General features: G+C 44.9%; 1 protein-coding gene and 1 pseudogene across 5 annotated transcripts in view; one reads left to right on the top strand and one right to left on the bottom strand.

Moving 5' to 3' along the window:
• ZNF541 (zinc finger protein 541) overlaps positions 1-26979 on the top strand; it is a 220630-nt gene that overhangs the window by 182130 nt on the left and 11521 nt on the right. For 4 of the 5 annotated variants that reach the window (XM_033957312.1, XM_033957315.1, XM_033957313.1 and 1 more), the window contains 3 exons: positions 6776-6864; positions 12706-12849; positions 26260-26429. In XM_033957312.1, the coding sequence (XP_033813203.1) occupies positions 6776-6864; positions 12706-12849; positions 26260-26429 (403 nt within the window). Of the gene's footprint in view, positions 1-6775; positions 6865-12705; positions 12850-26259; positions 26430-26979 lie in introns of those variants that run through there. The other variant, XR_004540499.1, reaches the window with a different exon arrangement.
• LOC117366152 lies at positions 22745-23698 on the bottom strand (annotated as a pseudogene).

The following is a 26979-nucleotide window of genomic DNA, read 5'->3' on the forward strand; positions in this document are numbered from 1 at the left end:
AAGGCTTCAGGTACGTAGGAGGATGGGGAAATACATGGAAGGACAAGAAGCTATATTGCACTGATGGGTTACATATTACTACAGCAGGAAAAAGAAACCTTGTAGAGAAATTTAGACAATATTTTTCTAGGCATTTAAACTAGAAGGTGGGGGTGGTGTATGTACGAAGGACAATTATAGAGACCACCCCCGGCAAAAGAAAAGATGTGATAGTAATAAAGACTGCAACATAAGCAATATCAGCAACTCATTTCTTAGTATTGCAACAGAAAGTGAAACGAAACAAAAATCCATACGAAAAAGGAGATTATCACTGAAAAATAGCTGGAAAGCGATGACCACAAATGCTCGCAGTCTAAGCAACAAAGTTCATGATCTGCAAGCCCTGATGTTAGAGGCAGATCTAGATATTGTCGCTATCACAGAGACATGGTTCAGTGAATCACATGGATGGGATGCAAACATACCGGGATATAATCTTTTTAGGAAGGACAGAGATGGTCAAAAAGATGGAGGAGTAGCTCTCTATGTAAAGATCAATATCCAAGCGACCGAAATGCAAGGTACCTGGGGAGAGGAAGAAGCGATATGGATTGCTCTGAAAAGAGAAGATGGTGGAACTTCTATCTATGTGGATGTAGTCTACAGACCTCCGACTCAATCGCAGCAAATTGATAAGGATCTGATTGTGGATATCCAAAAGTTTGGAAGGAAAGAGGAGGTTCTGTTGTTGGGAGATTTCAACCTGCCGGATGTGGACTGGAATGTTCCGTCTGCGGAATCGGAAAGAAGTAGGAAGATTGTGGATGCCTTTCAAGAGGCTCTGCTCAGACAAATGGTGACGGAACTCACAAGGGAAAAAGCGATATTGGATCTGGTCCTCACAAATGGAGAGAGTATCTCTAATGTTCGAGTGGGTGCTCACCTGGGAAGTAGCGATCATCAAACGGTTTGGTTTGATATAACGGCTAAAATGGAGAGCGGCCGCACGATACTTAAAGTCCTAGATTTCAAACGTACAGACTTTAATACTATGGGATAGTACCTGAAGAAAGAGCTGTTAGGATGGGAGGACATAAGATAAGTGGAAAGGCAGTGGTCTAAGCTGAAAGGAGCGATAAAAATGGCTACGGACCTTTATGTGAAGAAAATCAATAAAAACAAGAGTAAAAGGAAGCCGATATGGTTCTCCATCCTAGTGGCTGAGAAAATAAAGGCGAAAGAGTTGGTGTTCGTGAAATATAAAAAAACCCAAGAAGAGGAGAGCAGAAAGGACTACAGGGTGAAACTGAAAGAAGCCAAGAGAGAGATACGTCTAGCGAAAGCACAGGCGGAAGAACAAATGGCTAAAAATGTAAAAAAGGGAGACAAAAATTTTTTCTGATATATTAGTGAAAGGAGGAAGATGAAAAATGGAATTGCTAGGCTAAAAGATGCTGGGAACCAATATGTGGAAAGTGATGAGGAGTAAGCGAATGTGCTAAACAAATACTTCTGTTCTGTGTTCATAGAAGAAAATCCTGGAGAAGGACCGAGATTGTCTAGCAAAGTTACACGAGAAAATGGAGTAGATTCTGCGCCGTTCACGGAGGAGGGTGTTTATGAGCAACTTGAAAAACTGAAGGTGGACAAAGCGATGGGACCAGACGGGATCCATCCCAGGATACTAAGGGAGCTCAGAGAGGTTCTGGCGAGTCCTATTAAAGACATGTTCAACAAATCTCTGGAGACGGGAGTGATTCCTGGGGATTGGAGGAGAGCAGATGTGGTCCCTATTCATAAAAGTGGTCACAGGGATGAAGCAGGAAACTACAGCCGGTGAGCCTCACTTCAGTTGTTGGAAAAATAATGGAAGTTTTGCTGAAAGAAAGGATAGTGTACTTCCTTGAATCAAAAGGGTTACAGGATCCGAGGCAACATGGCTTTACAAAAGGTAAATTGTGCCAAACGAATCTGATTGAATTTTTTGATTGGGTGACCAGAGAGCTGGATCGAGGACATATGCTAGATGTAATTTACTTGGATTTCAGCAAAGCCTTTGATACAGTTCCTCATAGGAGGCTGTTAACAAACTTGAAGGGCTGAAGTTAGGACCCAAAGTGGTGAACTGGGTCAGAAACTGGCTGTCGGACAGACAACAGAGGGTGGTGGTTAATGGAAGTCGCTCGAAGGAAGGAAAGGTGAGTAGTGGAGTCCCTCAGGGATCAGTGCTGGGGCCAATCCTGTTCAATATGTTTGTGAGTGACATTGCTGAAGGGTTAAAAGGAAAAGTGTGCCTTTTTGCAGATGATACCAAGATTTGTAACAGAATAGACACCGAAGAGGGAGTGGAAAATATGAAAAAGGATCTGCAAAAGTTAGAGGAATGGTCTAATACCTGGCAACTAAAATTCAGTGCAAAGAAATGCAGAGTAATGCATTTGGGGATTAATAATAGGAAGGAACCGTATATGCTAGGAGGAGAGAAGCTGATATGCACGGACGGGGAGAGGGACCTTGGGGTGATAGTGTCCGAAGATCTAAAGGTGAAAAAACAGTGTGATAAGGCAGTGGCTGCTGCCAGACGGATGCTGGGCTGTATAAAGAGAGGCGTAGCCAGTAGAAGGAAGAAGGTGTTGATGCCCCTGTACAAGTCATTGATAAGGCCCCACTTGGAGTATTGTGTTCAATTTTGGAGACCGTATCTGGCGAAGGACGTAAGAAGACTTGAGGCAGTCCAGAGGAGGGCAACGGAAATGATAGGAGGCTTGCGCCAGAAGATGTATGAGGAGAGGCTGGAAGCCCTGAATATGTATACCCTAGAGGAAAGGAGAGACAGGGGAGATATGATTCAGACGTTCAAATACTTGAAGGGTATTAACGTAGAACAAAATCTTTTTCATAGAAAGGAAAATGGTAAAACCAGAGGACATAATTTGAGGTTGAGGGGTGGTAGATTCAAAGGCAATGTTTGGAAATTCTACTTTACGGAGAAGGTAGTGGATGCCTGGAATGCGCTCCCGAGAGAGGTGGTGGAGAGTAAAACTGTGACTGAGTTCAAAGAAGCGTGGGATGAACACAGAGGATTTAGAATCAGAAAATAATATTAAATATTGAACTAAGGCCAGTACTGGGCAGACTTGCATGGTCTGTGTCTGTATATGGCCGTTTGGTAGAGGATGGGCTGGGGAGGGCTTCAATGGCTAGGAGGGTGTAGATGGGCTGGAGCAAGTCTTAACAGAGATTTCGGTAGTTGGAACCCAAGCACAGTGCAGGGTAAAGCTTTGGATTCTTGCCCATAAATAGCTAAGAAGAAAAAATTAAAAATTTAAATTGAATCAGGTTGGGCAGACTGGATGGACCATTTGGGTCTTTATCTGCCGTCATCTACTATGTTAGATATATTAATGATAGGAAGAAGTGCAAGAGTGGCATTGTTACTAAGGTGGACCTGGGGAAAACCACTGCTGATCGCTGAGGTTATGTAGCATAGAATTTTGCTACTTTTTGGTACTCTGCCAAGTACTTGTGACCTAGACCGGCCACTTTTGGAAACAGGTTATTTGGTTGCAAGGATCCTTGGTTTGACCCTACAGGGTAACAGTTATGTTCTTATCCTCTAGTTCAGGTGATAGAAAGTCAGCTAAATGAATTCTATTGGAGCTGGATCCAATTACTTCAATAATAATAACTTTATTCTTCTATACCGCCATAGTAGGATGACTTCTAGGCAGTTCACACTGAAGAGAGCTGGACAATCAGCGAGTTACAAAATGCAAATGCTGAAAATACAACATATTACACAAGAAATAGACAGAAGGAATATACAAATTTGGTAAGGCGAAAGATTAGAGAAACTGGGCCTCTTCTCCCTCAAACAGAGGAGATTGAGAGGGGACATGATCAAAACATTCAAGGTACTGAAGGGGATAGACTTAGTAGATAAGGACAGGTTGTTCATCCTCTCCAAGGTAGGGAGAACGAGAGGGCGCTCTCTAAAGTTGAAAGGGTATAGATTCCGTACAAACATAAGGAAGTTCTTCTTCACCCAGAGAGTGGTAGAAAGCTGGAACGCTCTTCCGGAGGCTGTTATAAGGGAAAACACCCTCCAGGGATTCAAGACAAAGTTAGACAAGTTCCTGCTGAACAAGAACGTGCGCTGGTAGGGCTAGTCTCCATTAGGGTGCTGGTCTTTGACCAGAGGGCCGCCGTGTGAGCGGACTGCTGGACATGATGGACCACTGGTCTGACCCAGCAGCGGCAGTTCTTATGATGTGGTTTCTGTTTAGAAGATAAATCTGTCAAACAGTATGGTTTTAATTTCTTTCCGAAAGGCGCCGTAAGTCAGTCTGGTTCCATTGATATAATTACCTAAGCAAGACTGCTGTTTGCTTGCTTGAAACGTGAAAGATCTATCCAAAAAGGACTTACATTTACAGCCAGTGATCCTTGGGTATGCAAATAAGTTACAGTTTCTGGGGCTGTATAGCACAAAATGAGGTAGGAGATAGGAAGGAGCTAGTCCCCAGGTCTGCTTGAAACAAATACAAGCAAACTTAAACATTATTCGTGCCTCCATTGGCAACCAGTGTAGTAGTCTGTAGTAGGGACTAACATGGTCACTTTTCTTCAATCCAAATATCAAGCGAACTGCTTTGTTCTATACCATTCTTAATTTTATCACTGTTTTCATTGGGACACCCAGATAGACAATATTACAGTAGTCTAATATTGATAGAACCAAGGACTGCACCAGTAATCTAAAAGATAAAGGGTCAAAGTATTTTTTAATGGTCCTTAATTTCCATAGTACACAAAAGCACTTCTTCACCACTATGTTCATATGGTCAACCATGGTCAAGTGTGTGTGTAGTATGACTCCCAGGATTTTTATAGTTTTAGAAATTGGGTATTCGTGACCATGGTAGTTTTATCCTTTGGACTTGCTAAGAAAACTTTGGTCTTTTCTGTATTTAATTTCAATTTGAAGCTGATTGTCCATTGTTCTATTTCAGTCATAATATAGGAAATATGTTCTAAGATTTCATTAGTAATGCTATTCAAGGGAATTAAAATAGAAATATCATCAGCATATATGTAATAGTTTAGATTTAGCTTTTGCAATAGGTATCCTAAATATGAGATGTAAATGTTGAATAGTGTGGGCGATAGTGGGGAATCCTGGGGTACTCCAGAAGGGTTTTTCCATGGGTTAGAGTAATTCCCATCACTAACCACTCGGTACGATCTTTTTGTTAGAAAGCCCTGAAACCAGTTCCTAGCTTTTACCGAAAGCCCCATTGCATCTAGGCATTGTAGCATTATTTCGTGGCCAACTAAATCGAAAGCACTACTAAAATATAGTTGTAAAATCAGAGCGCTTGTGCCTCTGCTAAAAAGACTATAAAGGAGATTGAGAATAGAAGCTAAAACTGTTTCAGTGCTATAGCCTTTTCTAAATCCTGATTGATGTTCGCTAAGAATGTTAAATTTGTCTAAATAGTTCACTAACTCCAAGTTGATCAGTCCTTCCTGTAGTTTAGTGAATAAGGGGATGCTCGCTATGGATCTGTAATTGGATTTCAGGGCTATTGAGTTTGTTTGTTCTTTAGGGATAGGTATAATCAGTATGTGTCCCATTTCCTAATGGAATATCCCTCTAGAGAGAGTAGTTGTTAACCAGTTAAATAGATCCTTTTTAAAGTCAGACCAGTGGGTACTTTTTTGCTTTGTTTAATATTTGCTTTCTTTATTGTTTTGTTATTTTTGATGTTTTTTAATTTGATTTTTTTCTATTTGTATGCTGTTTTGTTTGCTTGATTTTAAGTTTTCCCTCTCACCTTTACCCTCAAGATTGGGAACTAGTCTTGCTAGGTAGAGAAAGTGGATAGTAAAGCCTAGGTTTTTCACTGTTGGTTGACAAGATTGTGTTTTATTGCACAATGAATTTTGATATTAAGGGATACTTTTATTTGTTAACCACCTTGATGGTTTTTGATCAGAGGGGGTGGTATATAAGATTTTGTAATAAATAAATAAATAAATCTGTCTTCTGGTCCTGGTTCACCACTGTGGCTCTTCTCTGGCCTTGGCTTACAGCAAATACTAGCACCAGTTTTTAGATGCTTGGATCATGTGATACCTAGAAATTCTCAACCCTTTTAGCACTATTTAACATTTATTTATTTTATTTTAAAATTTCTGTTCTCTTGCATATAACATTGAAAGCAACATGTTAGCCATCATATCTATCTTCTACCATCAGAATATCTGATTATTGTATACATCTTATCTAGAAAAATATTCCACATTAATTAATTGTGTCATTGTTTCAGTGTCTTCCCTCCTCCCTTCCACTCAAAAGGGGTAATTTAATTATAGAATGCCCTTGCCCTGTTAATGCACATCATTTGCGGCAGGGTCCATTATATTCATGGGTCCTGCAACAATTAAGATGTGTTAATGGCATTAGCATGTGTTAATTTTTAGTAAACAACCTTAAACGTGACTTAACATAACTTTTTGCTTTATTTTGAACATACTTACTTAGAAAACTTGTTAGTATATGCAGTGTTATTGAAGATAATACAAAAGTTTACAAAATCAGTTCACTACTGCTGTAATTCTAATACCAAAGATTCCCATTGCATAGCACTTTGAACCATTCCAGCTTTTACTACATTTCATTAGACACGCCTGTGTTTCTTAGATGCACAGCTACACACAGACACACTCTTTAATCTCACAGGATAAATCTGTACTGTAATGTGCTGCTAAACTGGGTTATTATTTCCAGGTTCAGATTTTTGGAGTCCTGCTGAGAAGCGTCTGTTTAAAAAGGCCTTCTGTGCTCATAAAAAGGACTTCTATGTCATTCAGAAAATGGTGAGACCTCAAGTTAAACTTTTCCTACTACCTGAATCTTACCTGTCATGTCACACATACTGCCACTTGATTGAACAAGTGTAATGAAGGTCAAGTACATGAGCTGATAGCTGTTCTGAACAAAAGTAATCTTAGCTTATTTGGAAATCAATTTTGTTGGTTTTGAAAGGCTGAAAAGATTCATTGCAAAATTAAATTATTACTTTTAATATCCAAAAGTGATTCATATTTTCTACTACTTACAAGGGATAGGGACTTATATACCGTCTTTTTGTAGTTTACAACTACATTCAAAGCGGTTTACATACAGGTACTCAAGCATTTTCCTATCATTTTTATAGTGCTGGTATTTGTAGGTAGCTTACAATTCTTTATCGTCCCTCCAGACTGGCACAGAAATGGATGGGTTTATGCTCCTCTACCAGCAGGTGGAGACTGAGACACTGGTTTTTGGCATTAGTACAAGTGGGCTGTGCAGTCACTCTTACAATCAGTCTTTTCTCAGACTCCATCAGGTGGAGTGGTCTGTTTTTGTGTAGTCTGTCCTGAGGTTTGTTAAGACCTGTTGGATCTGGTTAATGAATCTTTCTCGTCCCTTTGTCCAGACTGAGTTTGGGGGACCCTCTCGGGGGTCCTACCGACCTCGGGGGTGTTACACTCGGAAGGGTTGAATCCCCCATTTTCCCCACCTCCCCAGGTTTTTCTAAATCTAGAGGAGCCTCAATTGTACGCCTTGCCACCGATACCGGCACTGACTACGGTTTAGAGTGCCTGTGGGGGTCTGCTTTCTTTAGATTCAGCGGGTTGATTGTGAGAAGAAATAAAAATAGAGAAAATAAAAGACACAAAAAATAAAAGGAGCTTTGTATTAAAAAAAAAAAAAAAAAAAAGGCCTGTTGTGCTTGGGCTTTTGGTACTTTCAATATGAGTGCTTCAAAAAATAGAAAAAGTGCGCTGTTTGTTGGCACCAGTCGTGGATGCATCTGGCGGGTGCACAAAATGTTCCGGCCACCTTGAAGGAGACTGGCTTTGGGTGTCAACATGCTGGGTTCGTCTTTGCGCACGCATTGCTCGTCGGCGGGAATGAGCCCCAGGCTTCCCCTGTCGCCTACGCTGGGTTTCCTCAGCTGCTGGCAGTCAGTTGGATTCAGCGTTGTGATCCACTGGGGCTGGGGATTCTGTTTCAGCTGTAGTGGCAGGGTTGGCTATGCCTTTGGTACCACGTATGTTTTCTGGTGACAGTATGGCGACGACCCTTCCCTACAGTTTTGGCGGGAAGCACGTCTAGTTTGCCCAAGGCCTCAGGCGACCTTCCTTTGGAAAGGCAGGAACAGGCCTTATGTGTATCTTCTGCACCTTACATAAATGCTGTGTTGCCACTGGGGGGGGTTTCCCCCTGATTTGGTGTTGGCCAAGTGCAAAGCTTATTTACAGGTGGCTAAGGGGTCCTGCTTCGGTGCCAGGATCTCGGGGTCATCTGTGGTGTTTGTCCCTTTCACAGCTACCCCCGTTCAGTCTCCTGCCGCGGCTCCTCTGGCCAACCACCTCAGCCTTCGTCCAAGCGGCCGTGGGCATCTTGGGATGAGGATTTTTTTTTATAACTGATCCGTTTTCTCCAGATGAGGAATGGGATCTTGAGGTGAACCTTCCAGATCCGTCAGGGAAGCCTGATTTGTTGGATAAGGACTTTTTAGAGGCACCGGCTGGTGAGGACGCGTCTGTTGTGCGCATATTTCAACGGGAAGAGTTGCAGGGGTTCATTCTTCAGGGTCTTCGGTTTTACACTTTGAAGAGGAAGCTAAGGACCCCCTTCATGTTGTGGACCCTCTCCTGAGAGGAATCCGGTCAGCATCCCGCTCTTTTGAGATGTAGTGCACACTCAGTGGAAAGTTCCAGATGCTTTTTTTCGCATGGCATGGTCCATGGCAAGACTCTACCCCATCCCTGATGCCCACCGTACCCTATGCCTTCGGGGTTGGTCAGTGGATGCGGCATCTAAAACTAAGCTCAATAAGTTCCCCTTTCAGGGCTCCTTTCTTTTTGGGAAGGAGTTGGATAAGCTGGTTGAGGGTTTGAGTGACTCTAAAGTGCCTCGGTTACCGGAGGACCAACCTTGCCAGGCTTCGCGAGGGTATTTGTGTGACTTTCAGAGGTTCCGCCATGATCGGGGTGCAGCCTCCTTTCCTTCCAGAGGACATTTCTTTCAACGCATGCAATCCTTTTAGGGGGCCCACCGCCGTAACTCCTTCGGGAGCTCCTCCACCACCCATCCAGCCCAATGACTTGTTGTTGATCCTTCCCCCAGTTCCAATTGGAGCCCAGCTGCTGAAGTTTTACCAGGGTTGGGTCGAGATCACAGATCAGTGGGTCCTGGAAGTGATTCGGGACGGTTATGCACTGGAGTTTTCTCAACCTTTACCAAATCGTTTCCTCTCCTCTCCTTGTCAGGCAACTTGGAAGAGGAGGGTTTTCGCCAGACACTGCTCAGGTTGCTGGACCTCAAAGCGGTAGTGCCAGGAGCTGCGCACCGGCAGGTACTCCATTTACTTCGTGGTGCCCAAGAAAAATCTGTAATTTTGGTGATCCAACCTGGGGAATTTCTGACTTCTCTTGATCTGATGAAGGCCTGTCTGCGTGTTCCCATTCGGGCCTTCTATCAATGATTCCTTTGCTTTGTGATCTTGGGATAGCATTATCAGTTTTGTGCGCTTCCCTTTGTTCTGGCTGTGGACCTTCACCAAGATTATGGTGGTGGCGACTTTGCACAAGGAGGGCATTCTGGTACACCCCTATCTGGACGACTAGTTGATTCATGCAAAGTCGTTTCAGGAGAGCTCTCAGGTTACGAATTGAGTTGTGGATTTTCTGCAATCCCTGGGCTGGGTGATCAACCTGTCCAAAAGCCGTTTGACTTTGTCTCAGCGCTTGGAGTATCTCGGCGTGCTGTTCAACACCAGTTTAGGGAGAGTGTTCCTTCCAGAAGTCAGGGTGTGCAAAATGCAGTCTCAGATTCACTCCCTGATGGTTTGTCGCTGCCCTCGGACGCATGACTTTCTACAAGTCTTGGGGCCGATGGCAGCCTCCCTGGAAGTGGTCAGATGGGCTCAGGCTCACATGCACCCTCTACACTAAGTACTTCTTCGGCGGTGATCACCTCAGATTCACGATCTGCATTCTCCCATTCCTCTTTGAGGGATAGTTCGTCGCACTATGCACTGGTGGCTACAGGCTTCCAATCTGATTCAGGGAGTGAGCCTAGATCAGCTCCAGTGGACAGTTCTTCTCACAGGCACTAGTCTCCTCGCGGAGACGGGGCAGGGAAGGGGACAAGCTCATGGGGACAGGGTGGGAATGGTGATAAATTTTTTCCCTGTGTCATTCTCTACTTTCGACTTCTCGGGCTTATGTGCGTGTTTGGTGTCTTTTTGAGGAGTGCTGCTTCACGGGGGTTGAGTCCCTCTGTGATGCTTTGCCTCACATCTTGGAGTTTCTGCAGGATGGCCTGGAGCACCTAGTCCTCTCTTAGGATGCAGATTGCTGCATTGTCTTTCTTTCGCAGTCTCTTGCATGATCAGCGGTTGGCCTCTTTTCCGGCCTCTCGGTTCCTGTATGTTGAAGGACTGTACTCTTAAGGCGGTCTTCCCAGTGACCATTACTTCTGCAAAATATTTGTCTGAACTGCAGGCTTTTCTCTTGTAGGCTGCTTTTCCTAGAGTTCTTTTGAGAGCGGGTTGTGCTGCGGCTGATTCCCTTCTTTCTACCGAAGGTGGTTTCGCCTTTTCATGACAATCAATCTGTGGTCCTCCCGGTCTTGGGTAGTCGGGAGGGCTCCTTGGCGCTGAGACAGTTGTGCATATTGGTGTACATGGATAAATTCTGACACCACCACCCTGAGCTTAAATTTCAGCGGGTGCTCAACCAGCATTCAAATGAAATTTAAGTCCAGGGTGGCGTTGTCCGAACTTATCCACGTATACCCCTCCCGAGGAAGAAATTTGAAACTCGGCCGGAATTGAGGGGAGTGACATTGTGTTCACGGCAATATATATTTTCATTGTATGGATTATCACAAGGATACTTGCACATTTTTTCATTGGGTTTTTCTTTTCGCACGGGAGTAGCTGGGATTTCCTCTCTCTTTTCGCATGGGAGCAGTTTGGGATTTCCTCTCCATCGAACCATAAGTTGAAGAACTTGATTTAAGATTGGGCAGCAGAGACTTAAACATCTGAGTGACTTCTTTTGTTACCATCGTTGCATAGATAAGTACTTTTGTTTTATTTCTTATTTCTTTTATCTTTTTTACTATGTGACTATTACAATCAATGATAAAATAGATAAAAAAGAGAACAGAGTCCTGCCATGATGGTTCTCTAAATCACTAGTCTCTTGATTATGATGACTGATGTTTGAGGAGGGACCGAACACACTCATTTTTAGCTTGATAGTTATTTGGATACAAATACCAGATTTGAATATTATTTGTATTTTGGATGTTTCTTTTATTTATTTGTAATCCCCACATACATTGATACTTCTAATTTTATCTCCATGTGAGGGTGGAGTCGTAGGTTCTGAATCAGCCTAGTTGATTTCTGCTTGGCTTTTCATAAAAACTGATTGTAAGAGGGACTGCACAGCCCACTTATTCTGATGCCAAAAATCAGTGTCTCCACCTGCAGGCAGAGGAGTGTAAACCCATCTGTTTCTGTGCCAGTCTGGAGGGACTAAAAGAAAGAAAATTAGCAGATAAGGACCTAATTTCTCCTTTATAACCCCTTTTACAAAAGCATAGTGCGATTTTTAGCTCCAGCCGCAGTGGTAACAGCTTTTGTAAAGTTATCCCTGGACAAGCAGGAAGCATATTCTCACATGTGGGTGATGCCATCCACGGAGCCCCGGTACGGACAGCATTAAAATTATAGGAAAATGTGGAACAGTTTTCGGCTCCAGTCCCTGTGATGTTGGCTTTCATCTAAGCTGGCCTTGACAATTGGCTTACGGTGGCTTCCCTAGAGTTCAAGTAGCAGGGCTTTCTTGTTTCAGAGCTTGAGACCACAGAGCTATGCTGGCATCTCATCTGGACATTGCCAGTTTCTTGAAGGGTGCACTGCGTAGTGGCCTCCAGTAAAACCTCCTTTCCTGTCATGGGATCTTAACATGGTTTTGCTGGTGCCTGCTCAAATGGTCTTCTGGCCTTTAGGAGGAGCATGTTTGCTGTGAGGATGACATAACCAGTTATGCAGTTCACCGGTTCCTGCTTGTCCATGGAAAAAGGAAGGGCTTATTTTGGTGAAGTTATAAAGAAATTTCACATTTTAGATTTGTGCAGACTAGGAAAGAGAGGGGAGTTGAAGATGATCTGGTATTTCAGTAGTATTTGCCCTGGTGAGTGTTCAGTGGCAGTGTACTGGAAATTGTGGTAAATTACTATCTGACAATACCAGAGAAGTTTGCAAAATGCCAGCTGTCAATAACTAGGGAGAGGCAGGCAAAAATTTTTTGTGTTGCCTCCTGTGTCATTTCCAGAATGTTTTACTAATTTTCATTTGGACATTTTGTTTAACAGCAGTAAAGGGAAAAAATGCACACTCTTTTCCCGATAGTGTAAGCATATGTAGTAGTTTGAACAAGTGCACTATTGAAAAAAGAGCACATTATTTTCAGCAAACAAAACCCCATAAAATGGGGGGGGGGGTTTCTGCTCAGCTTTGTTCATTAATGAAATGTTGTTTGACATTTCCCATGTCATTGCAAACAACCCATCAATGACTGGTGTCAAGATTGTACTCCTGCTAGCTGCATATCAAAATTACAGCTTGCTCTGCTTTTCATTCACAGATTCAAACCAAAAACATATTTCAGTGTGTAGAGTACTACTATACTTGGAAAAAATTGATCAAGTTTGACCACAGCCGATCACAGATGATTGGAAAAAGGACAAAGAAAGAGCAGAGTGAGGCAGGAAGAACAGAGGAGGAAAAGGTAAGATGAATTGTATCATGCTATGAATATTGTCATGCTGATTTTAATATCCAGGAGTTTTTTAAAAAACATATTACTGGAAATTGGAAGGATTATACTAAATTTAATTATACCTTTTGGTGGAATTCAGTTTGTCATATTTATAAAATGGAGAGAGTGCTTGCTATTCAGCAAGGAAGTTATCATAATTTTTAAAAGATTTGGGGGCCATTGATTATATATTCTAATGATCAGACACAGCCTTTTCCCCTGTTTTTTTAGGTAAAAATTACTGTTTCCTCTATAATGGGGGGTTCCCACCACCCCAACGGGAGCGGCAACATTTCTAAGTAAAGCGCTTTAAAATAGTGTTGAAATCCAGCGTGCTGATGCCCTGCATGCGATTGTCTGGGCGGGTTTGTCTGTGCGCGCTTTGACTGGATACGGCCCTTTCTTTGCCTGAAAAACAAAACAATCTCATGCAAAAAAATCTCATGCATGAATACAAGATGTCCGGGGCGGTACTTTGAGAGACCTCCCAGGAAAGAGACTTGGGACTTCTGATCGACAAGTCGATGAAGCCGTCTGCACAATGTATGGCGGCGGCAAAAAGGGCGAACAGAATGCTAGGAATGATTAAGAAGGGGATCATGAACAGAGCGGAGAGGGTTATCATGCCGCTGTACTGGGCCATGGTGCGCCCTCACCTGGAGTACTGCGTCCAGCACTGGTCGCCATACACGAAGAAAGACATGATACTACTCGAAAGGGTCCAGGGAAGAGCAATTAAAATGGTTAAGGGGCTGGAGGAGTTGCCGTACAGTGAGAGATTGGAGAAACTGGGCCTCTTCTCCCTTGAAAAGAGGAGACTGAGAGGGGACTTGATCGAAACGTTCAAAATACTGAAGGGAATAGACTTAGTAGATAAAGACAAATTGTTCACCCTCTTCAAGGTAGAGAGAATGAGAGAACACTCTCTAAAGTTGAAAGGGGATAGATTCCGTACAAACGTAAGGAAGTTCTTCTTCATCCAGAGGGTGCTGGAAAACTGGAACGCTCTTCCGGAGGCTGTTATAGGGGAAAATACCCTCCAAGGTTTCAAGACAAAGTTGGATAAGTTCCTGCTAAACTGGAACATACGCAGGTGAGGCTGGACTCATTTAGAGCACTGGTCTTTGACCTGAGGGCCGCCGCGTGAGCAGACTGCTGGGCAGGATGGACCAGCAGCAGCAATTCTTATGTTCTTATGTGTTGAAATAGAAATATTGTAAAATCTACATTTTTGAATCCTAGAATACCAGTGGAGAATGTTGGATATCATATAATGCCCCATATCCAGAATAACCTAAAGCAGCTGGACTCTTTATTCCAAGCTCTCGGTTATGTTGGCCAAATTGGCCACAAGCTTCACCTTAGTATACTTGTGCCATAGAGTCAATGTTGCTAAACCTTTAAAATTTGGTGTGTAGCTTAGTGAGGAAGTATAAAGAAAATAAGAGGGAGAATATGACCTTCAGAGTTCACTGAAACTACTTACAAAACAAAAAAGCCACAAGCTAACCTATTTGGAGACACTGCCCCAGAAAAAGTCTTTAAGTAGCTTGAAACAGTATTAAAAGTTTCCTCTGCAAACAGCTTATGATTCCTTATGGATGGGTTAAACACTTCAACTCGTGAATTACTATTGTTTCTCTACCCATGCCCTTTTTATTTTATTTATAATTGTATTTAATCCTCTTTTTTTTTTTCTCTCCCTGATGTATCATGTTGGTCAAAAAACGTATTATTGTTTGGTTCAATCAATGTGTTTTTCTTTTTACCCTGATTTTATTGTTATTTGTAAATCGCATTGGATTAAGATTTTGTGATTAAATCAAATTTTTAAATAAACTTGAAACTTGCAGACGACATCAGTCATTTTCTTCTCTCCGCCCCCTTCTCTCTCCAGGCAGCACTTCCTCTCCTCAGTCTTAACTTCTGCAAGCGAGATGAAAAAATGTCTTTTCATCTGCTCTACACTAGATTTTTATTTTCAAGATTTAATCCATTCTTGTTCAAGGCTTCCCTGTGTTAAGAAGTTCCCAGTAGTCCTGGGACAGCTCTGCCTGGGAGAAGGGCCAGATGTTGGAGTATGAAACCAGAGGGTTACACTTTTAAAAGAAGCACCTGTCTAGCCGGTCTGCTTTAACATTTGGACCTTGGGAATAGATTCCCTGGGAGTGGTGCTTGCCCCTGTGGAGTCAGGTGCACATGTTCAGGCTGATCTGACTCCGCATTTGGCCAGAAGACTTGGTGGAGTTCAGTTTAACCCCCCCCCCCCCCAAAAAAAAAAAAAAAAAAAAGAATCGTATAGGAGTGTAAGTAGTTGAGAGCTTCAGGTTCTTGGAGCCTGAATAAAAAGCAGCTTGAAAATAAGCTGCTGGAGCTTCCCTTGGTTGTCTGAGGCAGAAATCCATTTCCAGCTGCAGTGAGAAGCTGATGCAGGCACAGCACATGGCAGATCTGTGAGTACAGCTCATTACTGTCTTTGGGAAAATCAGGGTGGGTCTGGTCAGTAAAATTAATGGTTTCTGAGGGTGTCCCAAGAGTCCCCCACCTCTAAACTCCTACTATTTCAGTAGTATTTGCCCTGGTGAGTGTTCAGTGGCATTGTACTGGAAATTGTGGTAAATTACTATCTGAGAATACCAGAGAAGTTTGTAAAACTCCAGCTGTCAATAACTAGGGAGGGGCACCCCCCAAAAATTGTTTTGTGTTGCTTCCTGTGTCATTTCTAGAAAGTTCTACTAATTTTCGTTTGGGTATTTTGTTTGACAGCAGTAAAGTTTTTGATAGCACTTAAAAAAATAAAAGCACAGTCTGGTACAGACGGATGGGTTTATGCTCCTCTACAAGCAGGTGGAGACTGAGAACACACTGAATTCTAACAGCAGTACAAGTGGACTGTGCAGTTCCTCTTAGAATCAGACTGTTCTCAGTCTCCTGTAGGTGGATGTGGTAAGCTTGTGCAGTCCTGTTAGGCCTTTAGGTAGAGACTGTTGGAGGAGTATAGGCAGTGGCCTTTTCTGCCCTTGTCTGGAAGGAGGTTGGATCCTGTTTGGGTCCCTTTTTTCTCATGGGTGTCACACTTGGTTGACCAAGTCCCTCCCCTGTTCCCCCACCTCCCCTCATTTTATAGGTGCCTTAGCTGTACGCCTTGCCTGAGGTCACTGACTACAACTTTGAGAGTCAGTGGGGTCTGCTGCTTTAAATTGTTAAAAAAAAGGAACAGCCATTTAAAGTCTTAGTACTGGCTTGCAGGGACTTTTTTCCATTGATAATTTTGTTTCCCTAGCTGCCAGTTTTGTGAATTGAGCCTGTCACGTGGTTTACAATGAGCACTTCTCAGCCAAAGAAATGCTCAATGTCTTCCCGCTGAGGCATCAATGAAGCTGGTGTCTGTATTTTCTATTCCCGGCTGCACAAAGGGGAATCCTCTTCAGGGTCCGCTTTGTGTGCCGGCAAGAGGGATTCCTCAATAGCCGCGAAGGTAGAGCCAACTGTGGGCGGCGGGGAGGCCCAGGGTTCCCCGACTGCCGATGGCTCTGGGGATTCCCCGGCAATTGCATCTAGCGGTGGGGAGGCCTGGGGTTCGTTTACTGCCACAGGCATTGGGGATTGTCCTGCAGTCGCAACGGGTTTAATTGGGGATTCCCTTACCGCAGCTTTGCAATTTCAGGCCTACTCTGGTGTACCCTTTTCAACGGTTGTTTTTTCTTTGGCAAGAAACTCCACCATTTTGACTGAGTCTGCTGCTGAGCTCCTGCCTAGATTAGAGAGATAAGAATACGTCTTGCAGGCCTCTTCCTTGGCAATGGAGCATGATTCCCTCCAAGCCGTGGGGTTTTCCCCAGATTTGTGCTTGCAGTGCTTGCACTCAGCTGGTAACTCTGTGCACTCTCTAGTGGTCTCAGCCGTTTCCGGGGAGTCGGATCCTTCGGCGCCAGTACTTCCTTCACCCCCCCCCCCTCCGCTCTTGGGAGGATGAGGGTTTCTTGGTGAATGATCTATCTCCGATGATGATCTGGGTCTTTTGGGTGACCTTCAAGACCATGGGGGGGGGGGGTGAGGGGGCAGATGATGTGGGCGACTGGATGTTAGAGCTGTCTGCTGGGAGGACGCTTTGGTGGTGTGCTTTTCACCAGGGAGAGCTGCAGGAGTTCATTCTCCGTTTTACATTTTGAGGATGATGCTAAAGAGACCCCTCGAGTGGTAGATCATCTTGTTTGTGGGATTCAAGTGGTCTCACATTCCTTTCCCATTCATCAGGATATCCAAGATATGCAAGTGCAGTTGAAGGTCCCGGATGCCCCTTTTTGGCTGGCATGGTTCATGGTCCATTTATATCCTATTCCTTATGCCAATAGGGACTTCTTACGCCCGCCGGTGGTGGTCTGAGAGACTCCCAGGACTGGAGGATGGAGTTTTGGCGCAGCGGCCTTGACCAGGTGGCAATTTGTGGTGGCCTGGTTGCCAGGGCCTGCTTTAGGAAGGCTGGGCATGTTTAGGAGGGCTGGGCATGTTTTAGACTGGGCACTGGTGGACCAGGAAATGGCAAAGATTGAATTGGAATATTCTTATCTGTCGGATGCCATGTATGATTTGTTGCTGGCTTCTGCTAAGTTTATGGCCTTAGTGGTGGCTACTAGGTGTATGTACATTGTGGCTCCATGGTTGGTTGGCGGACTCAGCCTCAAAATTTATGTTCAGTGGATTTCCCTTTAAGGGTTCTTTTCTCTTTGGAGAGGAATTGGATAAGTTGGTCCAGAGTTTAGAGAGCTCTAAAGTGCCTCATGTGCTGGAGGATAAGTCTCAAATATATATGAGGAAAGCCAAAAAACTGGTACTCTACTAAGAGGAGTGATTAAAGAGAAACATGCAGAAGTCAGAAAATCACTCAATAGGTGTGTATGTGTGTGGTGGGAGGATAAGTCTCAGCAGTCTTATAGGAACAGTTCTGGCTGAAGTCGTCTCTGAGAGTGTCCTGGCAGGGTATTTTCTGTGACCTCTTCTTCCAGGGGTCGTTTCTTCCAGTGTATAACATAACATAAAATTTTATTTGTATACCACAATACACCGGGAAGTTCAATGCAGTTAACAGGAGTTTAGTATAAGATCATACAAGAGAGGTGAGGATACAAGTAACATAGGATTATAAATAACAAAGGATCATGGCAAGGTTAGAGTCAAATACAATAGTGGAAAGGTATGCAGTCCTTTTGGGGTGCACGCCGGAGAGGCTGTGACTCTTCCAGTCTATCTTCTTCTCGACCTGCACAATGTCAGTGTTCAGGTTCTTCCCCCGGTTCCCGTAGGAACCCAGTTGAGGAAGTTTTACTGGGGGTGGACTGAGATCACAGAAGATCAATAGGTTCTGGAGGTGATACGAGAAGGGTTTACTCTCAAGTTTGATCGACCCCTGACATATCTTTTTTCCCCTCCACTTGTCAGTCCCTTTGGAAAAACAAGTGTTTTGTCAAACTCCCTAGAGGTTGCTTGATCTCAGGGCAGTGATTCCAGTGCCTCTTCAAGAAATCCGCACTGGATGATATTCCATTTACTTCATAGTGCCCAAGAAAGAGTGATCTTTTCACCCCATCTTGGATCTCAAGGAGGTGAACAGGGCACTTAAGGTCCCTTCTTTTTGCATGAAGACCCTAAGGTTCATGATCCTAGCTGTTCAAACTGGGGAGTTTCTCACTTCTCTCGACCTGATGGAGGTGTACTTCCACATCACCATTCAAGAGTCTCATCAGCGGTTCCTTCGCTTTGTGGTTTTGGGATGGCTCTTTCAGTTTTGTGCGCTTTTGTTTGGTCTGGCCACTTCTCCTCATACCTTCTCCAAGATCATGGAAGTGATGGCAGCAGCCTTATGCAAGAAGAGCATTTTAGTTCATCCATACCTGGATGACCGGTTCATTCGAGCAAAGTCCTTCCAGGAGAGCACGCGCATCACAGCCCGTAGAGTTGCTGCAGTCATTGGTAGTCAACCTCACCAAGAGTCATTTGACCCTGTCTCAACGCTTGGAATATCTCGGTGTTCTATTTGATACCAGTCTGCAGAGGGTGTTCCTTCCTGAGGCACAGGTGCACAAGTTTCAGATTCGCTCGCTGATGTGCTGTCCCTGTCCTCAGGCACAGGAATTTCTCCAGGTCTTGGGTGATATGGCAGCCTTGTTGGAGGTGGTTCAGTGGGCACATGCTCACATGTGTCCCCTTCAGTATGCTCTTCTTCGGATGATTTGGACACGCTAGTTCCTCTTTGCCAGTTAGATCAACACAGTCTGCATTGGTGGCTTTGGTCCCATATTTTGATCTAGGGGGTGAGTCTGGATCAGCCCCAGTGGACGGTTTTTCTCATGGATACCAGTCTTCTCAGCTGGGGAGCCCAGTGACTCAGTTGTTCAGCTCGGGGCAGCTGATCGCTGGAGGAAGCCTTGTGGTTGATCAACATTCTGGAGACCAGAACCATTCGGTTGGTGCTTGAGGCTTTCCAATTCTTCCTGGCAGGCATAGCTATTCGGGTTCTCTCTGACAATGCCACGGCAGTGGCCTACATCAATCGGCAGGGGGAACCAAGAACTATCTGGTGACACAGGAGACAGTAGTTCTCATGAAATGGGCAGAGACTCACCTGCTCGACATCTTGGCATCCCATATAGCGGGAGTAGACAATGTCCAGGCGGACTTCCTAAGTTGACATGTGCTAGATCCAGGGTGAGAGATGTCTGGGGATGGAGGCCTTTGATCTGATAGCTTGGTTGTGGAGTTTACCGATGATGGATCTCATGGCCACGTGTTTCAACTCCAAGGTGCAGAAGTATTTCAGTTGGTGCAGAGATTCTCAGGCCGAGGGGCTGGATGTTCTGGTACAATGTTGGCCAACGGACGGTTTGCTGTCTTTCCTCAATGGCATCTGGTGGGCACAGTTCTTCTTCGCATTGCACGTCACACAGGCTGCATAATCCTGATTGGCCGAAGCGCCCTTGGTATGGGGATCTATTTTGTCTCCTTGTTGCGGAGCCCCTTCCTCTGCCCCTGATGGACTCTTTTCTAACACAGGGTCCTATTTCCATGTTCGATTCGGGTCCCTTTTGTCTTACGGCTTGGCTCTTGAAAGGAAGCATTTAAGCAAGAAAGGCTATTCCGATAGAATAGGCTCTACTATCTTGGGTTCTCAGAGATTCTCACCATCCTGTGTGTATGTGCGCATCTGGTGTCTCTTTGAGGACTGGTGTTCTGCAAGGGCAGCATCTGTTCCTTGCATCCTGGATTTTTTTCAGGATAGCTTGAGAGGGGCCTTGCCCGGTCCTTGTTATGGGTTTAGGTTGCAGCCTTGTCATCCTTTAGAACAGGGGTGCCCAATACGTCGATCGCGATCGACCAGTAGCTCAGGAAGGCAATGTGAGTCGATCGCGGAGCCCATCCCGGGCTCCGTGAAAGACTCGTGTTGCCGTCCTGATCTACCGGGCCGATCAGCCTTCCTCTGTGTTCTCCCTAGGGCCTTTTATCTGGGCGATCCGCCCAGCTGTCATCTACTGTTGCCGCCGCTGCTCAACATTAAAAAAAAACCCGGCTTGGAGATTTCAGCCCGTAGCGAACTTATGCTACGGGCTCTAATGTGTGCGTGCCGGCTTCCCTTCTCTTTCCTCAGAAACCGGAAGTTATGTCCCGGGGGGGGGAGAAGGGAAGCCGGCACGCACATGTTGAGAGCCCTGAAACAAGCGTTCGCTATGGGCTAAGGCGGGAGACAGGTCAGTGAAGCTTTCCATTTGCTCTTCTTGCTGCCGTGTCCTGCATACTTTCAGATTTCGCGAAGGCAGGACCCGGCAGCATTTCCCCAATAGGTCCATCGTGATCTTGGGCCGATCAGCCTTCCTCTCCCCGACGGCAGAATTGACGTCGGGGAGATGAATGCTGGTCAGCCCCGAAGCAGGGAGAGCTTGGGGTGGCGTTGGCGTTGGCTTTGGGGCCTGTTATCCATTAGTGGCGGCTTCCTTAAACTAAACAAAAAGAGAGCCTTTGTTTTGGTGACTACAATTCCCTTCCTCAAAGAGACTGATGTTAGTCTCAGGAGGGAAACTAAAAAAAGAGAAATCTAAAGTTTTTGACGTTTTTCTAAATACTGAGTCAATCTGATCTCCAAAATTCAGATATGAGTCCAGAATGTTTTTCTTCAGGCTAAGACAACTTAGATCGATAAGTTATGTTTTAACCCAGAATAATTTCAGGATAGTTGCACAGGCTCCCCTATTTGGACTTTTGCAACTCTCTATATTCTGGTATCACAGAATGAATTCAAACAATTACAACTGCTCCACAACACTGCAGCCAGACTAATCTTTCAAGTACACCAATTTGAACAGGCCAGCCCATTGCTGCGATAACTCCACTGGTTGCCAGTGAAAAAAAGAACACTGTTCTTGTATTGTCTACAAGGGACTAATTATCTGATATTAAGGTATCATTCTCCTTCAGCAATTCAAGAACAATACAGTGGCATAAATTGACCTACCATTTGCTCTTCAAATTTGCCGGCAGTGACAGTGGCTTGGGGGAGGGCAGGGAGAAAGAAAGAAAGGGGGCAGGCAGGGAGACAGAAGGAAAGAAGAGAAACAGAAAAAAAAGAAAGGGGGCATGAAGAGAGGAAAAAAAGGGAGGCAGAGAGAAAGAAAGGGCAGGGAGAGAGGAAGAAAAAGTTGGGGGAGGGAATGAGGTCTGGAGGAGAGGAAGCATACAGGCTGAAAGCTCCTCTCGCGTGGCCTATCTATCTTCCTCCCTCCCTCTTATTTTCGTGGCATGTTACAATGTAATTTGTGCAAGCCGCTGGAGCCTGCGAGCTCGGTCCCTGTCCCATCCCCACAAACCATCTCGCTTCTGTGTTCCTATTTTCCCCATTTCTAATATCTCCCCTATGTATCTGGCATTGCCCCCCCTGTGTCCATATAATATCCCCATGGCATGTCCCCTTTATATCTCTGTCCCTGTACCCCCATGCACATAATTTCCCCTCTTTCTGTTACTTTCCTGTGTCCAGATTTCCCTTATCTTCCTCTTCCATACCAGTGTGTCTCTTCTTTTCAACTCCATCTAGCTTCTTTCCCTCTTTCTTTCCCCGCCCCCCTGCTTCCAACATCTGGCTCACCTGCCTGTCCTCCCCTTTCTTTCCTGCTGTGGGTTTCTTTCTTTCCCTCTTCATCCTCTTGGCCCAGAATCTTTTTCCCTTTCACTCCCTCCTTCCTAGTGTGAGCCGGGAACACTCGTGATTGCGCGGTCCAGCAGCCCCCACCCGCCCGATCGCAGCATTCAGCCAGCACCCTCTCTCCACCTCACCTTATATTCCGAGTTTGCCGACTTTCTTTTTCGCTGAGCCGCACGCTTTCAAAAAGCCGCCCACGCGCGGCTGCTCAGTTGTTCAATCTTCTGCTCTGACGCAACCGGAAACAGGAAGTTGCAGCAGAGAAGATTGAACAACTCCAGCAGACGCGTGTGCGCGGCTTTTTGAAAGCCTGCGGCTCGGCGAAAAAGAAAGCCTGCAAACTCGGAATATAAGGTGAGGTGGATGGAGGGAGCTGGCTAAACGCTGCGATCGGGCGGGTGGGGGCTGCTGGACCGCGCGATCCTTGATTGCCCCACTGCGGAGACAAGACCATTCACCGCTCCACGGGGCGGTGAATGGCCTTGTCCCCGTCCCCGCAGCAACTACTATTTTTCTTTCCCCGTTTCGGCGGGTTACTCGCGGCTAGCCGTGGGTAACAACCACCGTGTCATTCTCATCTCTATCTCCTTCCCTTCTCTCCCCCCTCTCCAGCATCTGCCTCTTGTCTTTCCCCTTTGGTCCAGGTCTCTCTCTTTCTCTCCGTCTTTCTTCTGTGAGGAGATCATGTTGATCTTGAACACTGAATAATTCTTCCACATTCTCCATATCACTACTGTAGTCTGGTCCAGCAGACTGCTTTTGCACTATTACATGGGTAATAGTAAATTCATTATGCATCAGCTTTCCACAGAGAATGCCACAAGTCTCTATTTCTTGTGCTGTGTTTACATCTGCCAGCAGCAGAAACTTGTGAGACAGATCCCTTGGAAATACTATACTTCGGAGCCCTTTGACCTTCTGGCTTTAAAGCTCTGTTTACTGGAGGAGACTGTCCAGCATACATAGTTGCATCACTCTTAAGGATCTGATCAGAGATTACATTAAACAAGGTGGTATTTTTAGGCATGGAAAAACAGGACATGTTCTCCTCAATCTGCTCAGATGCCTTCAAATGCCCTTTAATGTTCATCTAATCTCGGGCTAAATCTTGCCTCCTGAGCTGATCTTCAAAATAGTTAAACTGTTGCTGCTGCATCTGTACAATTCGCTTCTTTTCTTCTTCGATCATTTGCTGCTGCTCAAATTTCTGTAGGTATTCGGTCTGCAGTTTGTTGCTGATGTTCCATTCCATACTTCTTTAAAAGAGTTTTCTTTAACTCATCTGTTCGGGGAAAGGTCACATCCTTCAATTTCTTCATAATATCTTGTTTCTCTGGTACAGCACACTGCCGATAGTCTCGATGATTAGGGAGTTTTTCTACAAATAAGATTATAAACTTGTTATAAAAAACAAATGCATTTTCTAGGTTTCCCTCCTCTAAATATACAGCTGCCATCCGTTCCATCTCTACCCCGGATCAGAAGTAGCGGCGTGAAGAAATGGCCTCACTGATTGTGACATTGCAGCCAAGTTTACTTAAAGCGCACACCCGCTCTTCAGGACTCAATATCTGTATGGTCAGGCATTGCTGCCAGTTTCTTCAGTGAGCCAACAGAAAAAGGCTGCTCCATATTGTCTTCTTTTTGCAAATTTTCATATTCACATCGTCTTCCCAATCTTTCTATCCTTGGAAGTATTGTCTTCTGGATTTTCCCATTCTTGTCAAGAGCCTGCTGCGAGGCACAGGATCCTGCACGTGACAGCAGAACAGCTTTGGCTCGAGCCGTTTCTAGACAAACTGGGACGCTTCTCCTGCTCCTGGACCATCCTGCCTCAGTGAAGAGAAAAAGGAAACGCATATTTTCACAGCTGGACTTCCCTCTACCCCTTTCCCCTTCTCGCGTCGAGGTCTATTATTGAGAAGCACACGTGAGAGTGACGCTTCCAGCTGGTGGTTCCTGTTAGTGGGAGAAGCTGGCATGGTCTGAATCCCAACGAGCAGGAGATCGGAGTGAGAGCCATATCAGGTGCGGGCCACAGTGAGATCCGTTTTGGGCCGCATGTTGTGCAGGGCTGGACTAAGGCAAGTTGTAAGCTTCTTCCATTGCTGACCTATCTTCCATAGGTCAGCGACGGAGGGAAGCTTACAACTCTCTGCTCTTGCATGCTTCGGGCCTTCCTCGTTGCCGGATCCTCCCTTCACGGAAACAGAATGTAGGCAGGACCCGGCAGCGAGGAAGGCCCGAAGCAAGCAAGAGCAAGTTGTAAGTTGACCTGTCTCCTGTAGCGAACCCATGCTCCGGGGCTCTAAAGTGTGCATGCTGGCTTCCCTTCTCTTCCCCCCTCCCCCCCGGGACGTGACTTCCGGTTTCGGAGGGAAGAGAAGGGAAGCCGGCACGCACATGTTAGAGCTCCGGAGCATGGGTTCAAGTCGCTTGCTGGCGTTAAAAATTTTTTAAAAAGTCAGGCTCCTGCAATTCAGGCTGTGCCAGTCAGCCCGGTAAATCTCCAAGCCGGTGAGAAGGTGTTTTATTTTTTTTAATGTTGAGCAGCGGCAGCAGCAGCAGCAGCAGGATTGCGATCGAGATGACAGCTGGGCAGTCATCTAAATTAGCTGGGTGGAGCGCCCGGCTAAAAGGCCCTAGGGAGAACGCTGATCTAGCCTGAAGTATCTTCCAGCCAGTAGTTGGGCCCTGGGGGGGATTTCACTCTTATGTGAGTACAATAGTTACCGATGGCAGGTTTCCAGTGGGTGCTCCGTTACACACAGCAGATTAGTTCTACATTGTTCCTAACTGTTCTCTGTGTTGCCTCTTGGTTGTTTATTAATTATGTTATTATTTCTTGCAGAGCAGACCTTCTTTATGTTTCCGGGGAGATTCCCCCCATGCCTCTTACTTTGTTATTGCTTTGTTCCAGTGTGGTTGCTTGGCTTTTTTACGTAACTGCAGGGAGCTCTGTCTCTCTCTCGGTAGAAAAGTGTGGATTTCTGCAGGTCACGGATCACGGGAATGGATTAGAAACCTTAGAACATAGAAACATAGAAAGATGACGGCAGATAAGGGCTATAGCCCATCAAGTCTGCCCACACTATTTACCCACCCTCTTTAGTCTACTGACCCCCTAAAGTATAATTGTAATTATACTGTCACTCTACTGACCCGCTCATTCAAGTCCTAGTGACTCTATCCCTTGGCATGACCTCGTAGGGATCCCACATAGGTATCCCATTTGTTCTTGAAGTCTGGGATGCTGCGTGCCTCGACCACCTGCACTGGAAGCTTGTTCCACTGCTCAATCACTCTCTCCGTGAAGAAGTACTTCCTGGCGTCTCCACGAAACTTCCCTCCCCTGAGCTTGAGCGGATGTCCTCTTGTGGTCGAGGGTCCCTTGAGAAGAAAGATATCATCTTCCACCTCGACCCGTCCCGTGATGTACTTAAATGTCTCAATCATGTCTCCCCTCTCCCTACGCTCTTCGAGAGTGTAGAGCTGCAATTTACTCAGTCTTTCTTCATACGGGAGACCCTTTAGCCCCGAGACCCTCATGGTGGCCATCCGCTGAACTGATTCAATTCTGAGCACATCCTTACGGTAATGTGGCCTCCAGAATTGCACACAGTATTCCAGATGAGGTCTCACCATGGCTCTGTACAATGGCATCATGACTTCAGGTTTCCTGTTGAAGAAGCTTCTCTTAATACAACCTATCATCTGCCGTGCTTTAGATGAAGCCTTCTCCACTTGAGTGGCTGCTTTCATGTCAGCACTGATGATTACTCCTAAGTCTCGTTCTGCCGTAGTCCTGGTTAAACCTTGCATATAGAATCCTCCAGGGACTACCAGAAAGAAGATTATCAAAGGTAAGAATCTAATTTTCCATTGTATTTACCAGCGACCTTATATATATTTCACGAAGAACTCTGCATACAGCAGAACATTTTATAAAATTCTTCGGGAATTTTCAAAGTTCAGATTTGGTCATCCCAGTTCCTATTTAGATGTTCTATGCAAAATAGGACTTTAATGTTGCTATGGTAGAAATTGTTTATATTGACTTCCTTGGATTTTATTTAATTTTAAAGCCTTGAGATGTCATACTCTATGTTTTGTCCTGGATAGGTGGATGACCTAAATAATTAGACCATTATACCTAGTCACATTTTAATAGGCATTTTAATATCTATGTGTAGACTGCAGATATCAGGAGAAGCCATCAGGAGGCTCAGGACATGAAAGTGAAAATGAAGAAGGCCAGATCTGGAAAAGAGATCCAGCGGGTTCCTGGCATGGGGAAAGAAACACCAGGGAGCCCTGGAGGGAGTGGCACTCACCAAGGATTCGCATGCAAAGAATGTGAGAGGTATTGGATTCCCATTCCTTATGCTTGCTGGTCATCTACTGAAGTTATTTTGTTATGGGTGCCTTATTGACATGAAATACCAGTTAACACTAGAACAGAGGCTACATTAAGGGGCATGCCTGTCCCATTCTTCTAATGTATGCCCTGCTCCTGTATCTGTTCTGCCCCAAAGAAGCATTTGGATGAGAGGGGATGGTGGAAAGTGGGACTTACAAAATAGAAGAGCATAAAACAGGAGAACCAAATGCAAAACAAGGAGTGGAAATGTCCTATATAGACTGGTGGATTCAATCTATTTCATAAATGTCCCAATGACTCGACATGTACATATTTTGGCCAAAATGGCCTGCTTCAGGGCAAATATAGACATGTATAAGTTAATAGTGCAATGAAACACATGCATGACCACTATAAACATCAATAAAGAAAATGAAATAACAATGAATGAACCAAAATGTATCAAAACATTGTACAAATCCATAACAATAATGCATCATATCAACTCTACAAATACATAATATACAGAATAAATCACTCATAAAATAGCGAA

The sequence above is a fragment of the Geotrypetes seraphini genome, chromosome 8 (genome assembly GCF_902459505.1).
Source record: "Geotrypetes seraphini chromosome 8, aGeoSer1.1, whole genome shotgun sequence".
NCBI lineage: Eukaryota > Metazoa > Chordata > Amphibia > Gymnophiona > Dermophiidae > Geotrypetes > Geotrypetes seraphini.